The sequence below is a fragment of the Sminthopsis crassicaudata genome, chromosome 6 (assembly GCF_048593235.1).
Source record: "Sminthopsis crassicaudata isolate SCR6 chromosome 6, ASM4859323v1, whole genome shotgun sequence".
Classification (NCBI taxonomy): Eukaryota; Metazoa; Chordata; class Mammalia; order Dasyuromorphia; family Dasyuridae; genus Sminthopsis; species Sminthopsis crassicaudata.
The window spans coordinates 88,882,236-88,902,975 of NC_133622.1; the positions used below are offsets into that span (position 1 = coordinate 88,882,236).

General features: G+C 31.9%; 1 protein-coding gene across 2 annotated transcripts in view; it reads left to right on the forward strand.

Moving 5' to 3' along the window:
* The window catches only part of GALNTL6 (polypeptide N-acetylgalactosaminyltransferase like 6), a 1,464,604-nt gene that overhangs the window by 618,880 nt on the left and 824,984 nt on the right, over positions 1-20,740 (forward strand). For both annotated transcript variants that reach the window (XM_074275446.1, XM_074275447.1), the window contains exon 3: positions 1,176-1,314. In XM_074275446.1, coding sequence (XP_074131547.1) covers positions 1,176-1,314 — 139 coding nt within the window. The remainder of the gene's footprint in view (positions 1-1,175; positions 1,315-20,740) is intronic.

Sequence of the window (20,740 nt, forward strand, 5' to 3'; positions counted from 1 at the left end):
AATAACATCCTATTAGTCAAAAGCTAATTTTGAAGTGAGGAAGAAAAAAAAAAAATTGGAACTCAAAATTTTACAAAAGTAAATATTTACATGTACTTGGAAAAATAAAATGCTACTAAGTAGGAGAAAAACGAATTAGTTTTGTCTTTATATTGGCCATGCTTAGTAAAGAACAGGTTCTTGATATATGCTTTTTAGATTGGTCAATGAATAAATCAAATTTGTTTTGTACTTTTGCTTTAGGTAAGAGGTTATATAATATGGTATTCTTTATAATCTTAACATGACTGGTAGTATTTTAGGAGACTTGAGACAAATAAATTACTTTAAAAATCAGTCAAATGCTAATAATGCAAAATTTCATATTTTATGTTTATTTGTTGGCAAAGTGAGGTGAAAAAAGACCTAATTTGGGACAAGATAAAGTGAAAACTTATCTCATGAAAACCCAGAACCCCTAAGGATAGTACTAAAGATTTCTGTCAAGGGAAAGTAGATGATAATTGGGATATATTCAAGATGGTCTCAAGATGGTTAGGGAGGATATTCTTTTCATCTGAAAAGCTAATAACATAGCTAAAATATTCTCCCTGAGTTTAAGTTATTCACTTCCTCAATTCTGAATGAATTGCTCTAAACCAATTAGAATTATCTGCTTAACCTTAAACATTTCCTGACAAATTCACATTATGCTATATTTCCTTAGAAAATGTATTTTATTGTCCCAAAATCTTAGAGAATTTAATAATTATGCATTTATGTTTTAATTATTTCAATCCCCTTTTGTGGGAGATAGGAATGGAAGCAATGACCTGTGATCTCATGGATGGAGAAGATACAAAGAAGAAGCTCACTTTACAATGCATTTGGACAACTGTTTTGCAATTTTTCATCTTAGTTACCTAGGGCAGTGAGAGTTTGTGACACAACTGGGATTACTCAGCCAGTATGTATTGTAAGACACAAAACTTGGACTTCTTGACTTCAAAGACATTTTTGATGTGCACTACACCCCAATGGCCCCAGTATTGAAATATACAATTTATTTCAGAGTCAAATTGTTCAGAGGTGATACTAGTCTTTCATGACTTGAACTAAGAAATCCATCTTGGACTATAACATTTAGAATTTACTTTTTTCTTCATGTTTTTAACCACTTTTTTTCTTTCTTTTAGGTAAAGGTGAACATGGGAAACCTTATCCTCTCACTGAAGAAGACCGTGATGATTCAGCTTACAGAGAAAATGGCTTCAATATTTTTGTGAGCAACAACATTGCCTTGGAGAGATCACTACCAGATATTCGCCATGCTAAGTATGTAATAACACATCTGAAATGCAATATAGTTATCTTTACAAATATATCTTATTCTAGAAGCTCTGGTCCTCTTAAAGTTTATTTTAACTGTCTTTTAGTGTGTTTGGGGAAGCAGGGAAGATATAAATCTTTAAATGTTGAGGATTAATTTTTTAAAAAAAGATATAACTTCAATCAATTTCAGGTTATATAAAATTTTATTTACTGCAATGTTTCTTTTTGGAATTGCATTTTTAAAAATTGTTAATAATAGCTTTATATTTTCAAAATACATGCAAATATAGTTTTCAACATTCAGCCATGCAAAACAAGGTTTTGTGTTTCAAATTTTTCTTTCTTCCTTCCCTTCACCCTGCTCCCCTAGACAATAAGTAATCCAATATAGATTAAACATGTGCAATTCTAAACATATTCTGAAATGTTTCTTATATGAGATAACTATTCCCTCTGGTTTTAAAAATAGTAAATCCCTCAGTTGAATCACTTGACCTTTTGAGTATTATGTGATATTTGAAGGAACACCTTGCATAGAATCCCTGGCTGAGATTTGGAAAGCATTTCAGAGATCATCTCATTTATCTCTCTCAATTTTTAAAAAAGAAGAAACTGAGATGTATTGCTTGAGTTCTTTTTTTGCATCTCTCAAAAGAATTGAATCCTCTTAAGTCTCAGTTCAACTCAGTAGCCTTTCTATATTCATCCAGTATTTAAAACACTTGTTAAGGGTCATACAAATATAGTGTAGAAAGAGCATTGTCTCAAGACAGTACTCAAATCCCAGAAGAGTTGAGTTTAAAACATGTTTCTAATGTTGTCTTTTTGACTTTTGGTGAGTTATTTACCCTCCAATTAGTCTGTATCTTCTCATTTGTAAAATTAGGCCCTTTGATGACAAGATCTTTAAAACTTTAAAACCATTTCCAGCTCAATATGTAATCCTATAAATTCCATCAGAAAGTTTTGAATGACATTTTTGAAATCTTTATATTCCTGGCATTATTTTTTAAAATATCTATTACTTGGATCAAATAAAGCCTAAAACCAAAACAAAACAAAACAAAAAACTCCACAATTCCTTTACTCCCTCAAATGAAGACAATATCTCTTCATTCTTCACTTCTTCACAATCTTAGTATATCTTCTTAGTATATTTTCTCATCAAGAAGTCAGAAACAAAACAAAAAAAAAACATTAAATGTAAAAGTATAACATTGAAAAGTATTTCAAAGACCATCCAACTTGTACATAAACAAAAATCCTTGGTAAGTGATTATCCAACATCTATTTTAGAACTTTCTGTGGGGTACAACCCCTTACCAGCAATCTAGTTTATTTCAACTTTAAAAGCTCTAATTATTTTTAAAGTTTTTTTTTTCTCCTTCAGTATCTCAGTGGATCAAAGATTTTATCAGTGTAGGTACCTTCACCTGGACTTCATATCACGACTAATCTATGCCTTTTCATTATCCAAAAAAGCTCTTGTTTATGTGCTTCCATAAATCTTCCCTAGAAAGACCACCTAATGCAGTAGAGCTCTTCCTCTAAGTCTCTTAATATTTCTTGGATATAACATCTGCTTTCTGTTTAGTGGGTACTTCTCACTGAATAAGACCCAGATAGTTTTAATCAGGTATCTCTGATAACTTGTGTGCCTTTTTTTATATATCATCATAAATACTGCTACAATCTTTGTATATATATTCAAAATGCAAAAGTTATTTGCAGTTAAATTAAAAGCTATTTCATAAACTTCTAAGAAAGCTAAATAGGGATTTATTAATTTTGATATTTTTATGTTTCCTAAGGCAACATGAAACCTCATTTCATGAGGCATATACTTATCTCACATTTCCATGTTCATTATAAACATTGGTTTAAAAAATATTAGCATTAAAGTAATCATTGCACTAGGTGACACAGTGGATAAATAACTACCTAGAGTCAGTAAAGCTCGAATTCAAATATTACCTCAGATACTTTTTAAATGTATGATCCTGAATATATAACTTCACACTTATCTTCCTCAATTTCCTCACTGTAAAATTGAGATAATAATAGCATTTACCACACAAAGGTCCATACTTGAGGAAATTCAACTTTGAGGTGATTAAAGGATTGTTATTAAAGGTGTGTGAGGAAAGGTAGCTATCAAAGGTATGGAAAAAGACTATACCTTATTACCAACAAAAGACAAGTGAGATACTATCAGTAGCTTATAAGCTTCTATACAAATTTGCAAGAAAATATATACAACCAGATAATTCTTGATAAACATATAAAAATGGTATATCATCACACATGATTTTTATGGCAAGTTAAATCTTTATAGTCGCACAGTTTTCTTAAAGGTTTTAAAGTTGACTTTAAAAAAATACATTTATTCTCTTCCCACGAATTTTCTTCTATGCATATGGAAAATAATACAATATTTCTTAAAAGATATGTGCCTGAAAGATAACTTTTAGATAACTCTTTGATTATTAATTCAAGGCATAAAAATAGGCTTGCCTAAAATTAAAATTTCTATGACTATAGCTGTCTTGTATAGAGTAGGAAGAATTCCCACTAGATTGTTAGAACCTTAAGATATCAGTGAGTATTATATTATGTTAATGACATCAAGCTTCTGAATGTTGACATGCTTCTTAAACAAAACTCAAAATCAGTAAGAGACATCAGCATAGATATCCACAAAAGAAAAATCAAGTATTCAGTAGGAATCATGAATGTCTATTGTCTAGATTATGATATGCAAATGGAAAGATAAGTGATAGACTTGGTATACCTGAGACTCATACAGAATTTGGACAATAATCTGGGCCCCAAAATGAAGAGAAGGCAATGGGTTGGATTGTACTTGAGAAATGGTGCAGTCATTTGAATGATCCCAGTATTCTTCAAGACATAAATGAGCATATTGCTTACCTATTTTCCTGGTGATATAGTACAGCTTTTAATCATAGAATACTACAAGCTCCTAAGAATTAAAATTAACTATCAGAAAAAGATGAAATGAAGAAGAATCAATACTTCACAAATGAGAAATTATGTAAGAGAACTGGCATCCAGGATGTAATTTGAGACATAAGACTGAAGGAAAAAAAATCTGATAAAATATTATGATGTTTTTAGCATTTATATCATGTCAAGATACTCTAGATGAACTGTGGATGAGTGGTGGGAAAGATTGTTTTCTTTGACAATTTATTTAAAGATGATGTCTAGGCTTGGACATAGTTCTCAGGTAGCCCAGTAATTTTTAAATTATTCCTTTTAGATCTATTTTCCTGGTCAGTTGTTTTTCCAATGAGATATTCACATAGTTTTCATTTTTTTTTCCCATTCTTTTAGCTTTGTTTTATTGTTTCTTGATTTTTCATTAAGTCCCTAGCTTCCATTTGCTCCATTCTAACTTTTAAGGAATTTTCCTTATCACCATAGTAACTTTCTATGATCAGAATTTTTTCTGTTTTTTTTTTTTTTCATCATTTTCCTAGCCTATTAATTGACTTTTGACTCTGTTAAAGTAGGGCTCTATTTCCAGGGTTGATGGTGTACTCTCCCAAGGTTTGATTCTGCTGCTTTCAGAGATTCTTCTAGGGGACCTGTTCTATAAGCCAGAACTGATACCCAAATCTAAAAATGAGCAAAGTCACAGATCAACAAAGCAAAGCTGGCTTCAGTGCCAGGAAAGAGCTTCCTGAAATCTCTTTCTGGAACCTCTGACCAGCAATTCATCCTCTCTATTCATGGGCTGAGATCTCTGGAAGCTACAACTGTTGTTGTCACTGTTGCTGCTGCTGCAACTACCACTGTTGATTCAATGGCTCCCAAGGCCTGATCCTGGTTTGCTGGGGCTCTCTTCATACCCTAGTGTGACAGACTTTTTCTGCCAACTTAGCAAGTAGTTCTTGGCATCTTTGGGCTAGGAGGTCTAGAAGTTCCAAGGCTTGCTCCTAATTTTCTGAGGTACAGGATGCACTGAAATTGCACTCCAGACCCACCTTAATATAACAATCCCTTCTGATAATTTTCTAAGCTGGAAAATTGTTCCCCAGGGCCTGGAATATGATATTCTGAAAGGCTAAGAAACTTGGTATGCAGCCAAGAATAACTTACCGAGCAAAAAGAGCATTAACGAAATAAATGAATTTCATCTATTCTTGATGAAAAAACCAGATCTACACAAAATATATGATCTTCAAATACAGAACTCAAGAGATTTCTAAAAAGAAATCTTGAGAACTATATTTCTGCCATAAAGATATGTAAAGAAAAAAAAAAGAAAGAAAATTGTTCCACTACATAATTTTGTGGGTTATGATGCTCTAAGATATTTTTAGAATCATTATTTAAAATTATTTGGGAGAAATAACTGTGTGTGTGTGTGTGTGTATGTGTAAATATAAACTTTACAGTTTGAGAGAAAGTTCATGTGAGCTCTTGTCTTCATTGTACCATCTTGGCTCCACCTCTAAAATCCATATTCTTGATATATTTGGCATTTGACTATTAAAGCATTTTTCTCAGATTTGTCCTTTTTTCAGTTTGATTATCTTTATATGTCTCCATTGAAATATCTTCATTATCCTTCAACCCCATAAATATATTTATCTTCTAAGATCCTTTCCTTGACTTTTTGTCTTCTTTTTATATCAATCTTAAGAACACATATTTATAGCTAAAATAGATCTCATTCAAAGAAAGTGAGCCCCAGAGAAGAAAAATTGTTTTTTCCCCAAATAGCACATATGTGAAAGATAGCAAAATTGGGATACGAATTCAGATATTATAATTCCAAGATCTAAGCTCATTTAAATAAACTATGATGCTTTCATATCATCTTCAATTTTCGTGATTTTCAATATCTTTTTTTAGTAGATTTAGTGTTCCTATTGTTGTTTCAATCATGTCTGACTCTTTGGACCCCCACTGGATGCTGCATTATTTCCTTCTCCAGCTATTTTACAGATGAGGAGACTAAGGTGAAAGAGGCTGTTAATTTTCCCAGGGTCACACAGTAAGTGTTTACGGCTGTATTTGAATTTGGGTCTTCCAGACTCCAGGTGCAGTGATTTAGCTACTTCACTATCTAGCTTCATAGAGATATAACTAACTTCCCAGTCTGTATTTCCATTGCCATATCTTCCACAGAAACATCTTCAAATTACTTGTGACATGTCCCAATTGACTTTACACCAAATCCTGAAAATTAGCTTGCCCAAAAATGAACTCAAAATTGTATCCTTCTTTGTATGTATGATCAACTCTATAAATGCTCTAGTTATAAATGCTCCTAGCTTGAAAGGTAAATCTTTTCTTCTTCCTCACCACAATATCCATTCAATTGCCAAGTACTTACCTGATACATGTAAAATATCTCCCGTTTTCTCATATGACTATAACAACTTGAAATGAAGAAGATTTTTTTCTTTCCCAGACAATCATAATAGCTTCCTAACTCTTATTTGCCTCCATCATCTCCCGTCTGTAATTTATCTTTCATACCCCTGACTGATTAATCTTCTAATGCTTAACTATCATCAGCTAGTCTTCTAATCAAAGATTTTCAGAATTCTAGTTGTCTAATGAATGAAGTGTAAATTCCTAATCCTGGAAATTGAGTATCTCAACAAACTGACTCACCTGAATTTCCATACTTATTTCATATTACTCTCCTTTATATAGTCCATATTATGTTCAAATTGTACTACTCGGTGTCCTCATTTATTTTTTCAGTTTCTCTCATTATTTTGCCTTAAAGTTATAAATGTGTGTATTTTATTCTCTATCTCTTAAAAATCTTCCCATACTTTAAGTCCCAAATCATATCACCTTAATATATGATTTTATATAAAAGATTGTATCTTAATAATCACACAATTGTAATAAAATTCTTTTGTGTTGATTTTTAAAGTCATTAGGAGTCATTAAAGAAACTCTACAGACAAATTGTTTCAATTAAAAAAAAAACAAAGCAAAACAAATAAACATGTAAGATATCTTGAAAAATTTCCATGATGCCAATGCATCCACATTTTATTTTTACAACTTTACATAGAATCCCTCCCAAGGACTTCCAATCTTCATTGTGTGTGAAAAAATCATCACTTCTTTCCTTCTTTCCATTAGGCTATTGAATGAAATATCTGCATTACTTCTTTCTTTACAACATGGAATTTTCCAACCCAATTGCCTACAAAAGCCCCTTGTAGAAATAAGGTATTTATTAAATTTATTAAAATTTCATCAAATTGAATATATTTTTCTTTGCCTCTTCTCTTATGAGGAGCCTTATGTTTAAATTTGACGCCCTGTTTTAAGAAGAACCTTAGAAAGCTGAATCCTATTCAGCAAATTCTTATAAAACATTAAAGAAAATTCAGGTCATCTATTTGAAAATATGTTCCATCCCCACAACCCCACAATTTTCTCTCTAACTGATCTTCCAGCCTTTCCTTGAAGACATGAGAATCCCATACAGAAAAAAAGGTTATCAATATAGTCAGATGATAGACTATAAAGACTGTTCAAGGAAATAGATATAACAGGTCTGGAGAGGAAAAGGATTTTAAAAGTAATGTTATTACTGTTTCTGGTGAAGAGCGCTTAAGAATATGAAGAAGAAGTAAAGGAAGATTGGTTTATTCTGCTTGACCTCAGAGGTTAGAACTAAAAGTAGTTGGTAGAACAATTAGAGTTATAGCTATATTTGTGATTTTTAAAACAGTATAGCTATTAACTGATATAACTCTAATATTCAGTCAGTTAACTTAAGTTGTCCTAATGACAAAAAACATAAAAAAAGATTAGTTACCTTTTTCCACTGTGCTCAACATGCAAATGTTTAAACATAGAAATGATCAGTTCTTTGCAAATAATTTCTGTTTTTTCTCTTTTGATTAAGTTTATTTTAGCTTTACCTTTGAGATCAAAATTACTACCATACTTTTGTTTACATAATAAATTCTCCTCCTGATGTTTTGTTTATATTTGTATATCTTTCATTTCTTATCCTTTACTCCTTTACTTTACTCCAACCTGAAATCTTGCTTTCTTATTACTTAACCTATCCCCCTCCAAGGATTTCTTCCTTATCCTCTCCTCTCCCACCCTTTCCTATTGCCCTGTTGATTTTAATCTAAATTTAGATTTTTTTATCCCATTTCTATTAATCATAAATATTTCATCACATTCTCATTTAGGTATACATCTTTCAATACCCTCTTACGTTATTACTTCACCTCATTTCTTTATAAATTTAGGAGAATTTTATTCCCTTCTAAATGTATGTTATTCTTCTCTAACCTAGATTTGATATAAGTAGTTGCTCTAAAAATCTCCTTTATCCTCTCCTCCTACCAATCCCCTTGCCTTCTTATTTCTTTCTGAATTTAAAGAACTCTTATACATACATATATATATGTGTGTGTGTGTGTGTGTGTGTGTGTGTGTGTGTGTACATGTATATGTATATATTCTTATATTATATCAAGGTTCTTTTATCATATCTTTCAGATAATATATTATTCTTATGTTTTCTCTTCTTGGTCTGTTTTATAGATTCATTGTTTTTCTTATGAAATATTTCAAGTTTTTTTTTATTCTTTATATTTTGCTTTTTTATTTATATTTATTTAATTTTGCTGGTCTCCCCTTGCCCAATTCTAATTTTCAAGAAGTCATTCTCTTCCTTAAAATTCCTTTTCAGTTCGTTGACTTTCTTTTCACAATTTTCTTTTTTTTTCCTTGAATTGTTCTTATATTTAATTTTTTTAAATCTCTCATTTGATTTTTAAAGCCTTTTTAAAAGTCTATGAATTATTTTTGAGCAAATAACCATTTGATGTTACTCTTTGGGAGTTAGGAAAAGTTTTTATTTATTTATTTATTTATTTATTTTTGCTTTGGTATTCTCCTTTGAAGATGAGCTCCAATCTTCTCTATTACCATAGTAACTTTTTATGGTTGGATTTTGCCTACTCCTTTTTTATATACCAGCTTGATAATGTAATTATTCCTAGCATCTAGTGGTGCATCTGGCCTCAGATCTTTCTTTAGTTCTCCTCTCCAGCCTTGAAAGGAAACTAAACTCTCTGCCTTCCTGTAAATGTCCACAGCCAATACCTATCTCACTTCTTTTACACTCATGGGATCTGTGTTGATTCCTTCTCCCCTAGCACTGTGTTTTGGCAGCACAGTTGGCCCTGGTATCCTTATCAACAGAAATTTTCTCAATCTTCCCTGGTTCAAAAACCCTACTCTTTCCAATATCTAGGAGGTGAAAATTCCTGTGACTGGGGCTACAACTATCTCCCAATCCAGTTAGCCAAAGGTCTAGCTGAAGGTGTTTATACTTCACACAGGCCAAATTGGTTTCCTAGTTTCTTCTTCAGATCTTTGCTTGTTCCTGGAACACCAAGTTTCTCCCTAAATCTGTATTTGCTCTGAGGTGCTATTTGGTCTTGTTCCTGAAGGAAATCTTTGTACCTTGGAATTTTCTGATCTATTCAGATCTATTCTTCCCACAAACCTCTCTCTAAAGCTATTTTTAAGATATAAAATTTCTCTCCTCAGGTAATTTGAGTGTACTTTCACCAATATCTTTGCCATAATACATATCTCCCTCTTCACATGAGCAATGGTAATGGTGTTTTATTTTTGTTTTGTATGTAATAAAGCTTATACTTGAAACTAGTTTCATGAATTCAACTATCCTATAAATCCTCAAACCAGAGTCTTTGTTCTAACTTGAGCCATGAGGCCAAATGAATAGCTTTCAAATATTGAATTGGCTTACAGATGTTTAAGTTGAAACTTTCTGAGTTGTTTTTTTTCCACAGGTTGAACTAAATGATGTCTAAAAGTCATTTTCAAATATATCTGTGACAATTATCTTTAACCATATCATTGTAGTTATTGGATAAATTGAAATCCGAATGTGACATCATTATATTTCTACCGAACTAATCATCTAATTCAAAATGGCATCTAGTAGGCATTTAATAAATAGGTTCTTGAATGCAGGAATAATGTGTTCCTTTAACTTCATATGTAAACACAGTAAAATAACAAAATTTAATTATTGAAAAGCTTTATATACAAATATAATTGTCATCATAGAATAAAAGATGCCATTATTATAGCACCAGAGCATTGTTGAGAAGTGTTAGCTTAGAGGAAAAGTCCTTTTGTGTGCCCCCATAAGCAACTGTTGAAACATGGTAACTCCTGTTTTAGTTACAATTGAACTTTTCACTTCATTGTAAACTCGTGCTAATATCATTTTTTTCTGAGTTTCTAAAGTGAAATAATATAACTGAAAATTTGATATAAACATTACCAAATAGTACTGATCATTTAGCTTGAAAGATACCAAATGCTATGAGCATTTGTTCAGTTGTTTGGTGCTATTCTACTCTATCCTCAATGGGGGCATTAAGCAGTCTGATTCAGAAGCATCTGAGGCCAAGAGTTATGCAGATTGTAGTAGGTAGAAATAAGAAGGGAATAAAAAAGTGCATATGGAGACTGAGTTCAAGTAATAATTGGGCAGTTAGATTTAATTAGTAATACATGCTTAGTGCAAGCCTTTTAAAAAGAGTCCTTTAACCCTAAAGAGAAAATAATCAATTATGATTTATTTCTGTATTGTATACTAAGAACTACTTTTCATCTTTTAATTCACTTGGAAAGAAAAAAGGCTTACAGGTTTTCTCAAAAGGCTTTAAATGAATTTGCATTTCCCAGCATAGATCTGCATAGGATTAATTTGAAGAACAAATTCATTTTCCCCTAAAGTGAATGTTTTAGCTATTTTGTTTATGCCTTGTGGCTGCCCAAATTATCCCCAGGTCACCAGAAATTATCTACAGTAATTCCCACTGGCCAAGAACATTTACAGTTTTGTGGAATTTTAATACATAATTGCACAGCATCAAAGAGGCATTAAATTATATTTGTTGGTATGATGAATATTTTCTGAGAACTGCCCCTTGCCACCTTAAATTTGTGTTCATGTGGAACAAACCACTGATAGAAACATTGTAGAAAATCACTGGAATCTAAAGAGACTAAAATGTTGATTTTCTTCTTCAATATATCTACTGGCAATTTAACCACTAAAGCCATTACATTTCTTGGAACTTTGCCAAGAAGATGTTTTCCAGGTTAATTTGAATAAAATGAAATGGAGAAGATTTCTTTTTAAGTTGTATCATCATTTAAGTATCCATTTAAGGAAAAAAAGCACAGTATTCTAGATTTTTCTGGTGATCAAAATAAAGCAAACTATCTTGTAACTTTCAGATGTATCTCCTTGTCCCAATCATACTTTGAAATTGGGGATTTTTTTTCCATTTCAGAAATGTTTTCACTTCATCTATATGTTTTCTAAAACTTTACCAAAAGGTGATCTGTAAGCATTTACTCATTTTTTTCTATTCCAATTTAATTTGGGTTCCTGGAATTTTAAACTCATTTAAAGAAAATATGTAAACCTGTAATGCTTTTTCATGTATTTTGTTCATCATGTCCCTGTAAACCGCAATCATTTCATTTCCAATTTCAATATCATTTTCCTTAATAGAAAAAATGAAATGAAAATAAACATCAAGTAATTCTGCTTTCTCAAACTTAGTATTTTTGGCCAACATCAACCCATTTCATGATTCTGTCATCTTGACACTACTCTCACAATTCAGTATGATTCATATTGAATTATCTTTCCCTCCTTCTATTTTTGTACAAGTCATTACATCAGACAAAAGTTACTTGTGAAGCAACATATTTTCTTTTTAAATGCTTTTTCCCTTTTTTCAGCATCACAATCTTTTGTAACTGCGTTGGTGGTTTCATTTTTGAGACACTCCCTATCCCTTTTGAAGAGTCTTTTTAAAATCTTGGGTCATAGCTTCATATCCATCACCTATCAGAATTTTTAAAACCTTTTTTCCCCTAAAAATTGTAGGGTAAGGGTTGAATGTGCCTAGATTTCCATTTCTTAAATTTTGACATCACCTTTATTTATGGTTGCATTCTCCCAAATTTTATCAGTTTTCTTCTTGAGCACAATGAAGCAGGTATAGCATGTCTCTACATTATATCTTCAAAGAATGGAAATGATGGGCCACGTAGGCTAAAGAAATCAAATGATATTTTTATTGGAATGAAAGTCTCAACATAGATCTATAGAGTTAATGTTCATCATTTCTGTCATATTATTTCTTTGCCGTATTTAAGGCAGGAAAGAATTTCAATATTTTCCCCACAGTAATCTTATATCTTACTCTTTACTTTGATAATCAAATTTTAATAAGTATTCTTTCACCCTAAGATTCTGATAAAGTAATATACTAATGTAGAAATCAGTCTGTTTAGTAGAACATGTTAAAATCATTACAATTCCTAATGATAACTTTGTTTTCTCCTCCCATTTTATTGTTTCCGAACTTTGGTTTGACTTTTTCTATAGTTTCTCATATCTAAATGCTATAAATATTTGTATAACTTTTGTTTGTTATTAAGAAAAGAATTTAATTTATATAATCTATAACTAATTTTACCCTGCAGGTAAAATACATATTTTACCTTTCTGTTTCAGATATAGAGATGACAGAGATCAAGATACACCATGAAGAATAGGTGCATATAATTAGATTTTTTTGTTATTCTTTATATGCTAAGAGTAGAGAGTATGAGAAGGATGAATATTTAAACAGATGTTACAATATGATTTCATTATACTTTCATAATTAAAATAATTTAACTTCTTTGTATACTCTATGAAACAGTTCAAGTAGAAATGGTAACATATCTATTTTGTTTATCATTTATAAGATACTGTTATCACATTTGATAAGGTATTATCATCCTCTTTATAATAGAAAGGTAGGCTTAAAGCCATGTCACCATGTTTAAGCACTGATCAATTAACAAGGGAAGAATATGTCTTAATTATGAATGGGTTTTATGTTATATAGTTTATATAAAGCCTTTTATACTGCATAAGAATCAAATTCAGAAAGGCTAAAGAAATGTGGTTACACTTCAAGAATTATTTTTAAATGAACGAGCAAGTTGCATGAAAGATTTCCATAAATTTGAGAATGTAGCCTTCTAGCACATTTCTAAGAAGAAAAGTATGGAAGGAGAGAAGAGACATATTACTTTAGCCTTGATTAGGTACACACACACACACACACACACACACACACACACACACACACAGCTCCATATTCCTCAGTTTCCTCATCCATAAAATGAACAGAAGGAAATGGCAATCCACTCCAGTATCAAGAAAAACCCAAATCCAATTGGGTAGTAAAAAATAGGGCTGACTGAAGTGACTCATTAAGGATAAGGATGGAAACTGTCAAGTACAAGGAAATCATATCAAATATTTCTCATAAAGCTAAATTATCCAAAATTTAGCATATAGGAAATTTACACAAATATGTGATCAGAAAGTGTTCTCAAATAAATAAATGGTAAAGTATTTTTAAACATTCCTACAATTTGCTTAGTCCTTTAATGTATTTTTAAATTCTAACCTTTATATTAATAGCCAAATAAAATTGATACAAATCATGAAAAAAGAAAGAAAAATTCAGATCAGACCAACTCTGAGTGTTTAGTTCATGTCCAAAAAAAGTAAGAAATTAGGAGGTGAAGCCAAGATAGTTCTTTGAGCTCTTCCTATTTTCCTTCAGATCAACACAAGATCAAGCCTCTGAATATGTTGTGAAGTGAGAAGGTATTTTGGAAGAACTTCAGAAAAAAATCTGTTTCATTTGAGCAGAGGGAGGTAGATGAGGGCAGCAGCACAGGAACACAGAAATGTGATATGCCAGTACCCAGGGAAATTTACCTGGAAACTCTTAACCAAAATACATCAGCATTGGTTATTCTGTCCTGGTTCAGAAGCCAGTGGAAAAACAGACTAGCTATGAGACATCCAAGGCAACTACAAACGGCAAATAGTGATCTCCTGAACTCCAGAATAATGTGGGATTTGGCCACAAACACCCAGCACAGGAATGAAGTAAATAGTACTGGTCCCAATGCAGTGTGAAGTTACTGTTGCCTGTTGAGGAAATTTGGGACAATTTCCTCTTTTCCCTACGAGCAGTTTTCAACCTTTAAAAATAAGCAAAAAAGCAAAAAGAACTCTGACCCTACATAGCTTTTATGGAGACAGAAAAGAGCAGACAAATCCTGAAGTCACTAAAGGAAAATCATCTCCAGATGAAGCCTCAAAGGAGAATTTGAGTTGGTCTCCATCTCACAAGGCTCTCTTGGAAGAATTCCAAAAGGATTGTATAAGAGAGTTAGAGGAAAAATGGAGAAAGAAAAATGAGAACTTTCCAAGAGAATTTGGAAAAAGAAACACAGAAATTATCTGAAGAAAACTCCTTTTAAAATAAATATAGAGAAATGGAAAAGCATATAACTCCTTACAAAATAGATTTGATGAAAAGAGAAAAAGAAACCAACTCATTGAAAAACAGAATCTGTGTAATGGGAAAAAAAAAAAACCAACAATAAACAAAACAACTCATTTAAAAGTTCAGTTGGCTGAATGCAAAAAGAGATAAAAAAGCTAACTGAAGAAAATAATTCACTAAAATTTAGAATTGAACAAATAAAAGTCAATGGGACATCAAGAATCGTTCAAAACAAAACCAAAAAAATGAAAAAAATAAAAGAAAATGTGAAATACCTCATTGGAAAAACAACTGATCTGGAAAATAGATCTAGGAGAGACAATCTAAGGATCATTGGACTTCCTGAAAGTCATGAGGGAAAAAAGAGCCTAGACAACATCTTTTAGTAAATCATCAAGAAAAACTGTCCTGATGTCTTAGATCCAGAAGGTAAAATAGTCATTGAAAGAATTTAACAATCACTTTCTGAAAGAAAAACAAAATAAAAATTCCAAGGAATATCATAGCTAAATTTCAAAATTATCAGATCAAGGAGAAAATATTACAAGCAACCAGAAAGCAACAATTCAAATATCAAGGACCCACACTCAGGATTACTAGCAGCTTCTACTTTAAAGAATTAAAGGACATGAAATATGATATTCTTAAGAGTAAAGGAACTTGGACTGCAGCCAAGAATCAACTATCCAGCAAAATTAAGCATTAACTTTCAGGGGGAAAGATGGACATTCAATGAAACTGGTGAATTTCATTTATTTCTGAGGAAAAGACCAGAGCTGAAAAAACCAGAGGAAGAATTTTGTGACCAAAGAAGAACTAGAGATCATTACTGATCACAAAATAAATTATTTTGATTTTATTAAATTAAAAAGTTTTGTAGGAATAAAACTAATGCAGACAAGATGAGAAGGGAAGCAATATACTGGGAAAACATTTTTACATTCAAAGTTTCCGATAAAGGCCTCATTTCTAAAATATATAGAGAATTGACTCAATTTTATAAGAATTCAAGCCCTTCTTTAACTGATAAATGGTCAAAGGATATGAACAGAGAATTTTTAGATAAAAAAATTGAAACTTGTAGCCACATGAAAAGGTGCTCCAAATCACTATTGATCAGAGAAATGCAAATTAAGACAACTCTGAGATACCACTACACAACTCCCATATTGGCTAAGATGAAGGAAAAGATAATGAAGAATGTTGGAGGGAATGTAGGAAAACTGGGACACTAATGCATTGTGGATGGAACTATGAATGGATATGAATGGAATAATATTTGTGGCAGCCCTCTTTGTAGTGGCAAGAAACTGGAAACTGAGTGGCTGCCTATCAGTTGCAGAATGACTGAATAAGTTATGGTATATGAATGTTATGGAATATTATTGTTGTGCAAGAAACGACCAGCAGGATATTTTCAGAGGTCTAGAGAGACTTACATGAACTGATGCTGAGTGAAATGAGCAGAATCAGGAGATCATTATACATGGCAACAGCAAGACTATACTATGATCAATTCTGATGAACATGGCTCTCTTCAATGATGAGATAATTCACACCAGTTCCAATTGTTCAGTGATGAAGAGAGCCACCTACACCCAGGAAGAGAATTATAGGAACTGAGTGTAGACCACAAACATAGCATTTTCACTCTTTTAGTTGTTTGCTTGGATTTTGTTTTCTCTCAGGTTTTGATTTTCCTTCTTGATCCAATTTTTCTTCTCCAGCAAGATAACTATAAGTATGTAAACATATATTGGATTTAACATATATTTTAACATATTTACCATGTATTATACTACCTGCCTTCTAGGGGAAGGAGTGGGGGGAAAGGAGGGGAAAATTTGGAACAGAAGGTTTTGCAAGGGTCAATGTTGAAAAATTATCCATGAATATGTTTTGTAAATAAAAAGCTTTAAGAAAATAAAATTTAAAAAAAAAAGAAATGATCAGCAGGATGATTTCAGAAATGCCTGGAGAGACTTGCATGAACTAATGCTAAGTGAAGTGAGTAGAACCAGGAGAATATTATATACACAGCAACAGCAAGATTATGTGATGATCAGTTTTGATAGACATGGTTCTTTTAAATAGTGAGTTGATTCACCCAGAGAAAGGACTGTGGGGACTGACTGTGGATCACAGCATAGTATTTTCATCTTTTTAATTGTTATTTGCTTGCATTTTGTTTGTTTTTTTCATTTTTTTCATTTTTGATCTGATTTTTTTCATGCATTATAATTGTGGAAATATGTATAGAATAATTGCACATGTTAAACATATTGGATTACTTGCCTTCTGGGGGAGAGAGTATGGGAAGGGAAGGGAAAAAAATTGGAACACAAGGTTTGCAAAGGTGAATGTTAAAAATTATCTATGCATATCTTTTGAAAATAAATAGCTTTAATTTTGAAAATTTAGGAAAATGTCAAAAAATGAAAATGGTAAAAAGGTTCACAGGCTATGGGAATGCAAGCAGAATAATGCATTGTTGGTATACCTGTTAAGTGATCTAACTCTTCTAGAAAACAATTTGGAAGTCTCAAATAGATCCAAAACAAAGTTTGGAAGTTGCGGGAAAAAAGTATTTCTCTGTTCCATCAGCTCATGTGGTCTTAATTATTTATGTATATAAATCCATGGACTATATATTTAGCCCAAGTTTCTTTCCTGATCTACAAGCATATGCCATACACCACAAATTGTCCAGGAGACATTTTAAATTAGATGTCTAGGAAATATCTCAAATCTACACACAGTAGAAGCTCTTATCTTCTCCTTCCCAAACCTACCCCTTCCTTAATTTCTTTGTTATTTTTGAAGACTTCATTCTTTCAGCTACTCATATTTATCATCTTGATATCATCTTTGAGTCCTCATTTACCTCTCATTTTCAATCACTTGAAACTTTTTTCTGTTTATATAGCCACAACTCCTTTGAAATAAGTCTTGCTACTGTTCATTCATATAGCCACTACCCTATGTTAGTCTCTAATCACTTATCTGCTCTTCTTCTTGCTACAAATTTCTCTTCAACCTATTCCTTTCAATTTTTCACAATATCATTAAAGTGATTTTCTTGAAGTTCAAGTCTGACAATGTCACCTATTCCCTGATCAATAAATCCCAATGACTCCTATTATCTCTAGGATAAAATACAAAATTGCCCTATTAAGCATTTAAAGCTCTTTACAACCTAGTTTTGCCAACTTTTCCAGTACTGTTACATATTTCTCCCTTACACACTGTATAGTTTAGTCATAAAAACTTTCTTAGTATTCATTGCATTCAATGCTTTGTCTCATCGATATGCCTTTTGCTATACTAGCTACCTCCTGTGATAAAAATGTTCTCCTTTCCCACTTGCAATCCTCTAAAAAACTGTGTTTTCCTTCTAGATTCAGTCAAGTACCATCCCCAACAGGTGGGGCTGTTACTGGGATTACAAATTGCCAATGCCTTTCCTTTTTTTCAAAGTTACTTTTATTTATATTATTAAATATTTTCCAATTGCAAGTAAAATAAAATAAATACTTTTCTAATTTTGAGTTCCAAATTCTTTCTCTTTTCCTACTTCCCCTTTTCACTCTTTACGAAGCAAGAAATTTTATATTGATTATATATGTGAAGTCCTTCAAAACATATTTCTCTATTAGTAATGTGAAAGAAAACATTAAAAATAATAAAATATAGAAATTTTAAAAAGATATTTTTCATCTTATATCTAGAATCTAATAGTTCTCTCCTTCTCTTCTCTCTTTCTTTTTCTTTCTGTCTCTATGTCTCCCTTTTTGGGGAAGTGGAGAGCACCTTTGATCATGGGTCCCTAGGAATTGCCATGGAAACTTATCTTGATCAGATAGAAGATCTAAGTATTTCACAGTTGATTATCCTACAATATTATTGTTACTATGTATAAAGTACACGTAAACTTAATTTTGCATCAATTCATATAAAATTTTTCAGGTTTTTGTGAAAGCTTCCTACTTTTTATTTCTTTTAACATAATAGTATACCATCACAACCAAATACAACAGTCTGTTCAGTCATTTCCCAAATTATGGGTATCCCCTCCCCCTTGGTTTCTAATTAATTCTCACCACAAAGAGGGCTACTATAAATAGTTTTATACAAATAGGTTTTTTTTCCCTTTTCTTTGATCTCTTTGGAATATAAATTTAGTAATGGTATAGCTGCTTGAAGAGCACACACCGTTTTATACCCCTTTAACTAGAGCTCCAAGTTATTCTCCAGCATGGCTAGACTAATTCACCAATCTAGTCACTTATTTAGCGTCCAAATTTTTTCACATTGGCTCCAGTATTTGCCATTTTCCTTGTGTCATGTATCCTAATTTGAAAGCTGTGAGGTAGTTTCTCAGTTTTTTTTTTTAAATTTGCATTCCTATAATGAATAGTGATGTAGAATAATTTTTCTCATGATTATGGATGGCTTTGATTTCTTCTTCTGAAAATGAATTATATCATTTGACCAATTATCAATTTGGAAATAATGATGATGATGATGATGATGATGATGATGATGATGATAAGGTTAAATTTGGCTTCATTGCCTCCATGTTTAAGAAAAGATATCAGAGAAATTTACTGTAATGTTTTTCTTCTAATTTTGATGGCATTAGTTTTGTTGTTTTCAAAATCATTTCAATTTCATGTAAAAAATGTTTTATCTGTTATTTCCAACAATCCTCTCTATCTTTTGTCTGGTCACTAATGTTATCTTTGTGTCTAAATCATTTATTCATTTTAGCTTTATCTTGGAGTATTATGAGGTTTTGGTATTTGCCTAATTTCTGACAAACTACATTTCTATTTTTCCAGCATTTTTTTCAAGTGTTGAATTCTTACCCCAAAATTTTGGATTTTTGAGTTTATCAAATAGTAGATTTTCATTTTGTCCAATCATTTCATTTGTGTCTGACTTTTTTGATCCCATTTAGGGTTTCTTTTTCTAATTGACAAGTCTATTTTGAAGGATTATTGTACCTCAAGCTGTGAATTAATTGCCTTTTAATAATTATCTTCCTTTGTATATGTTTTTGCCACTCTTATTTGATTTTGAAAATCATTTTCCCACTCTTTCAGGAATTTTTGTTAGACTTGTAACTAATCCACACTTTCTTTGAGACTTTCTTTGAGAACGTTTTGATTTCATTGCCTTCATATGGACTTGTGTCTTGAACTTTCCTGTCACCCTTGTGTGTGTTTTTTTGTTGTTGTTGTTTGTTTGTTTGTTTTTGTTTTGTTTTCTTTTGTTTTCATCCTTTGCTCATTTTTCCATGCTTTTTCCTGATTTGAAATTTTATGTTGCTGTTTGGCTCTGTCACCTGCATTGAGACCAGAGGGGCACTTTTTTAGTCTTTAGGCTTTTTCACTCCGTTTTTTTTTTTTTTTAAACTAGTTCTGTGGCTTTGGAAGTTGTTGGTGCTTCCAAAGTGGTATGATCTGAGGAGAGATGTGGTTACTTCTAACCTGATCTACATTCTGGTCCTTACCAAGGAAAGGCCTTGGTCCCTTCAATTTCAATCCATTCTTCTCTTCAATGTGTTTAATCCCTTGAGATCAGAAGTGATACTGTCCCTAGGACTTGCACTCCCTTTTAACTAAAAGTGCTCCTTCTTGCCCTTGACCTGATTCAGAAATGAATGTAATCTATGGAGTTCAACAATTGTCCCTCAGAATTTTTTAACACTCTCTTTATTTAAAATGCTCCTCCTTATTCCCAAATTATGACACAGGACAGGGAGGATTCTGGGAAGATGGTGGAATAGATCTGAAAATTTCAAGTTCTCCAGATTTCCCCCACAAACAGAATAAATTCATGCCTCAAGGATAATAAGGGTGAAAAATGAAAAAAAGATTTGGGACAGAACAGGGATAGCCTGGAAAAAAGACCCTGGGCTAGGGATTAACCAAGTGAAGTGCAAATACCTCCAGGCTAGCTCCACAGAAACATCT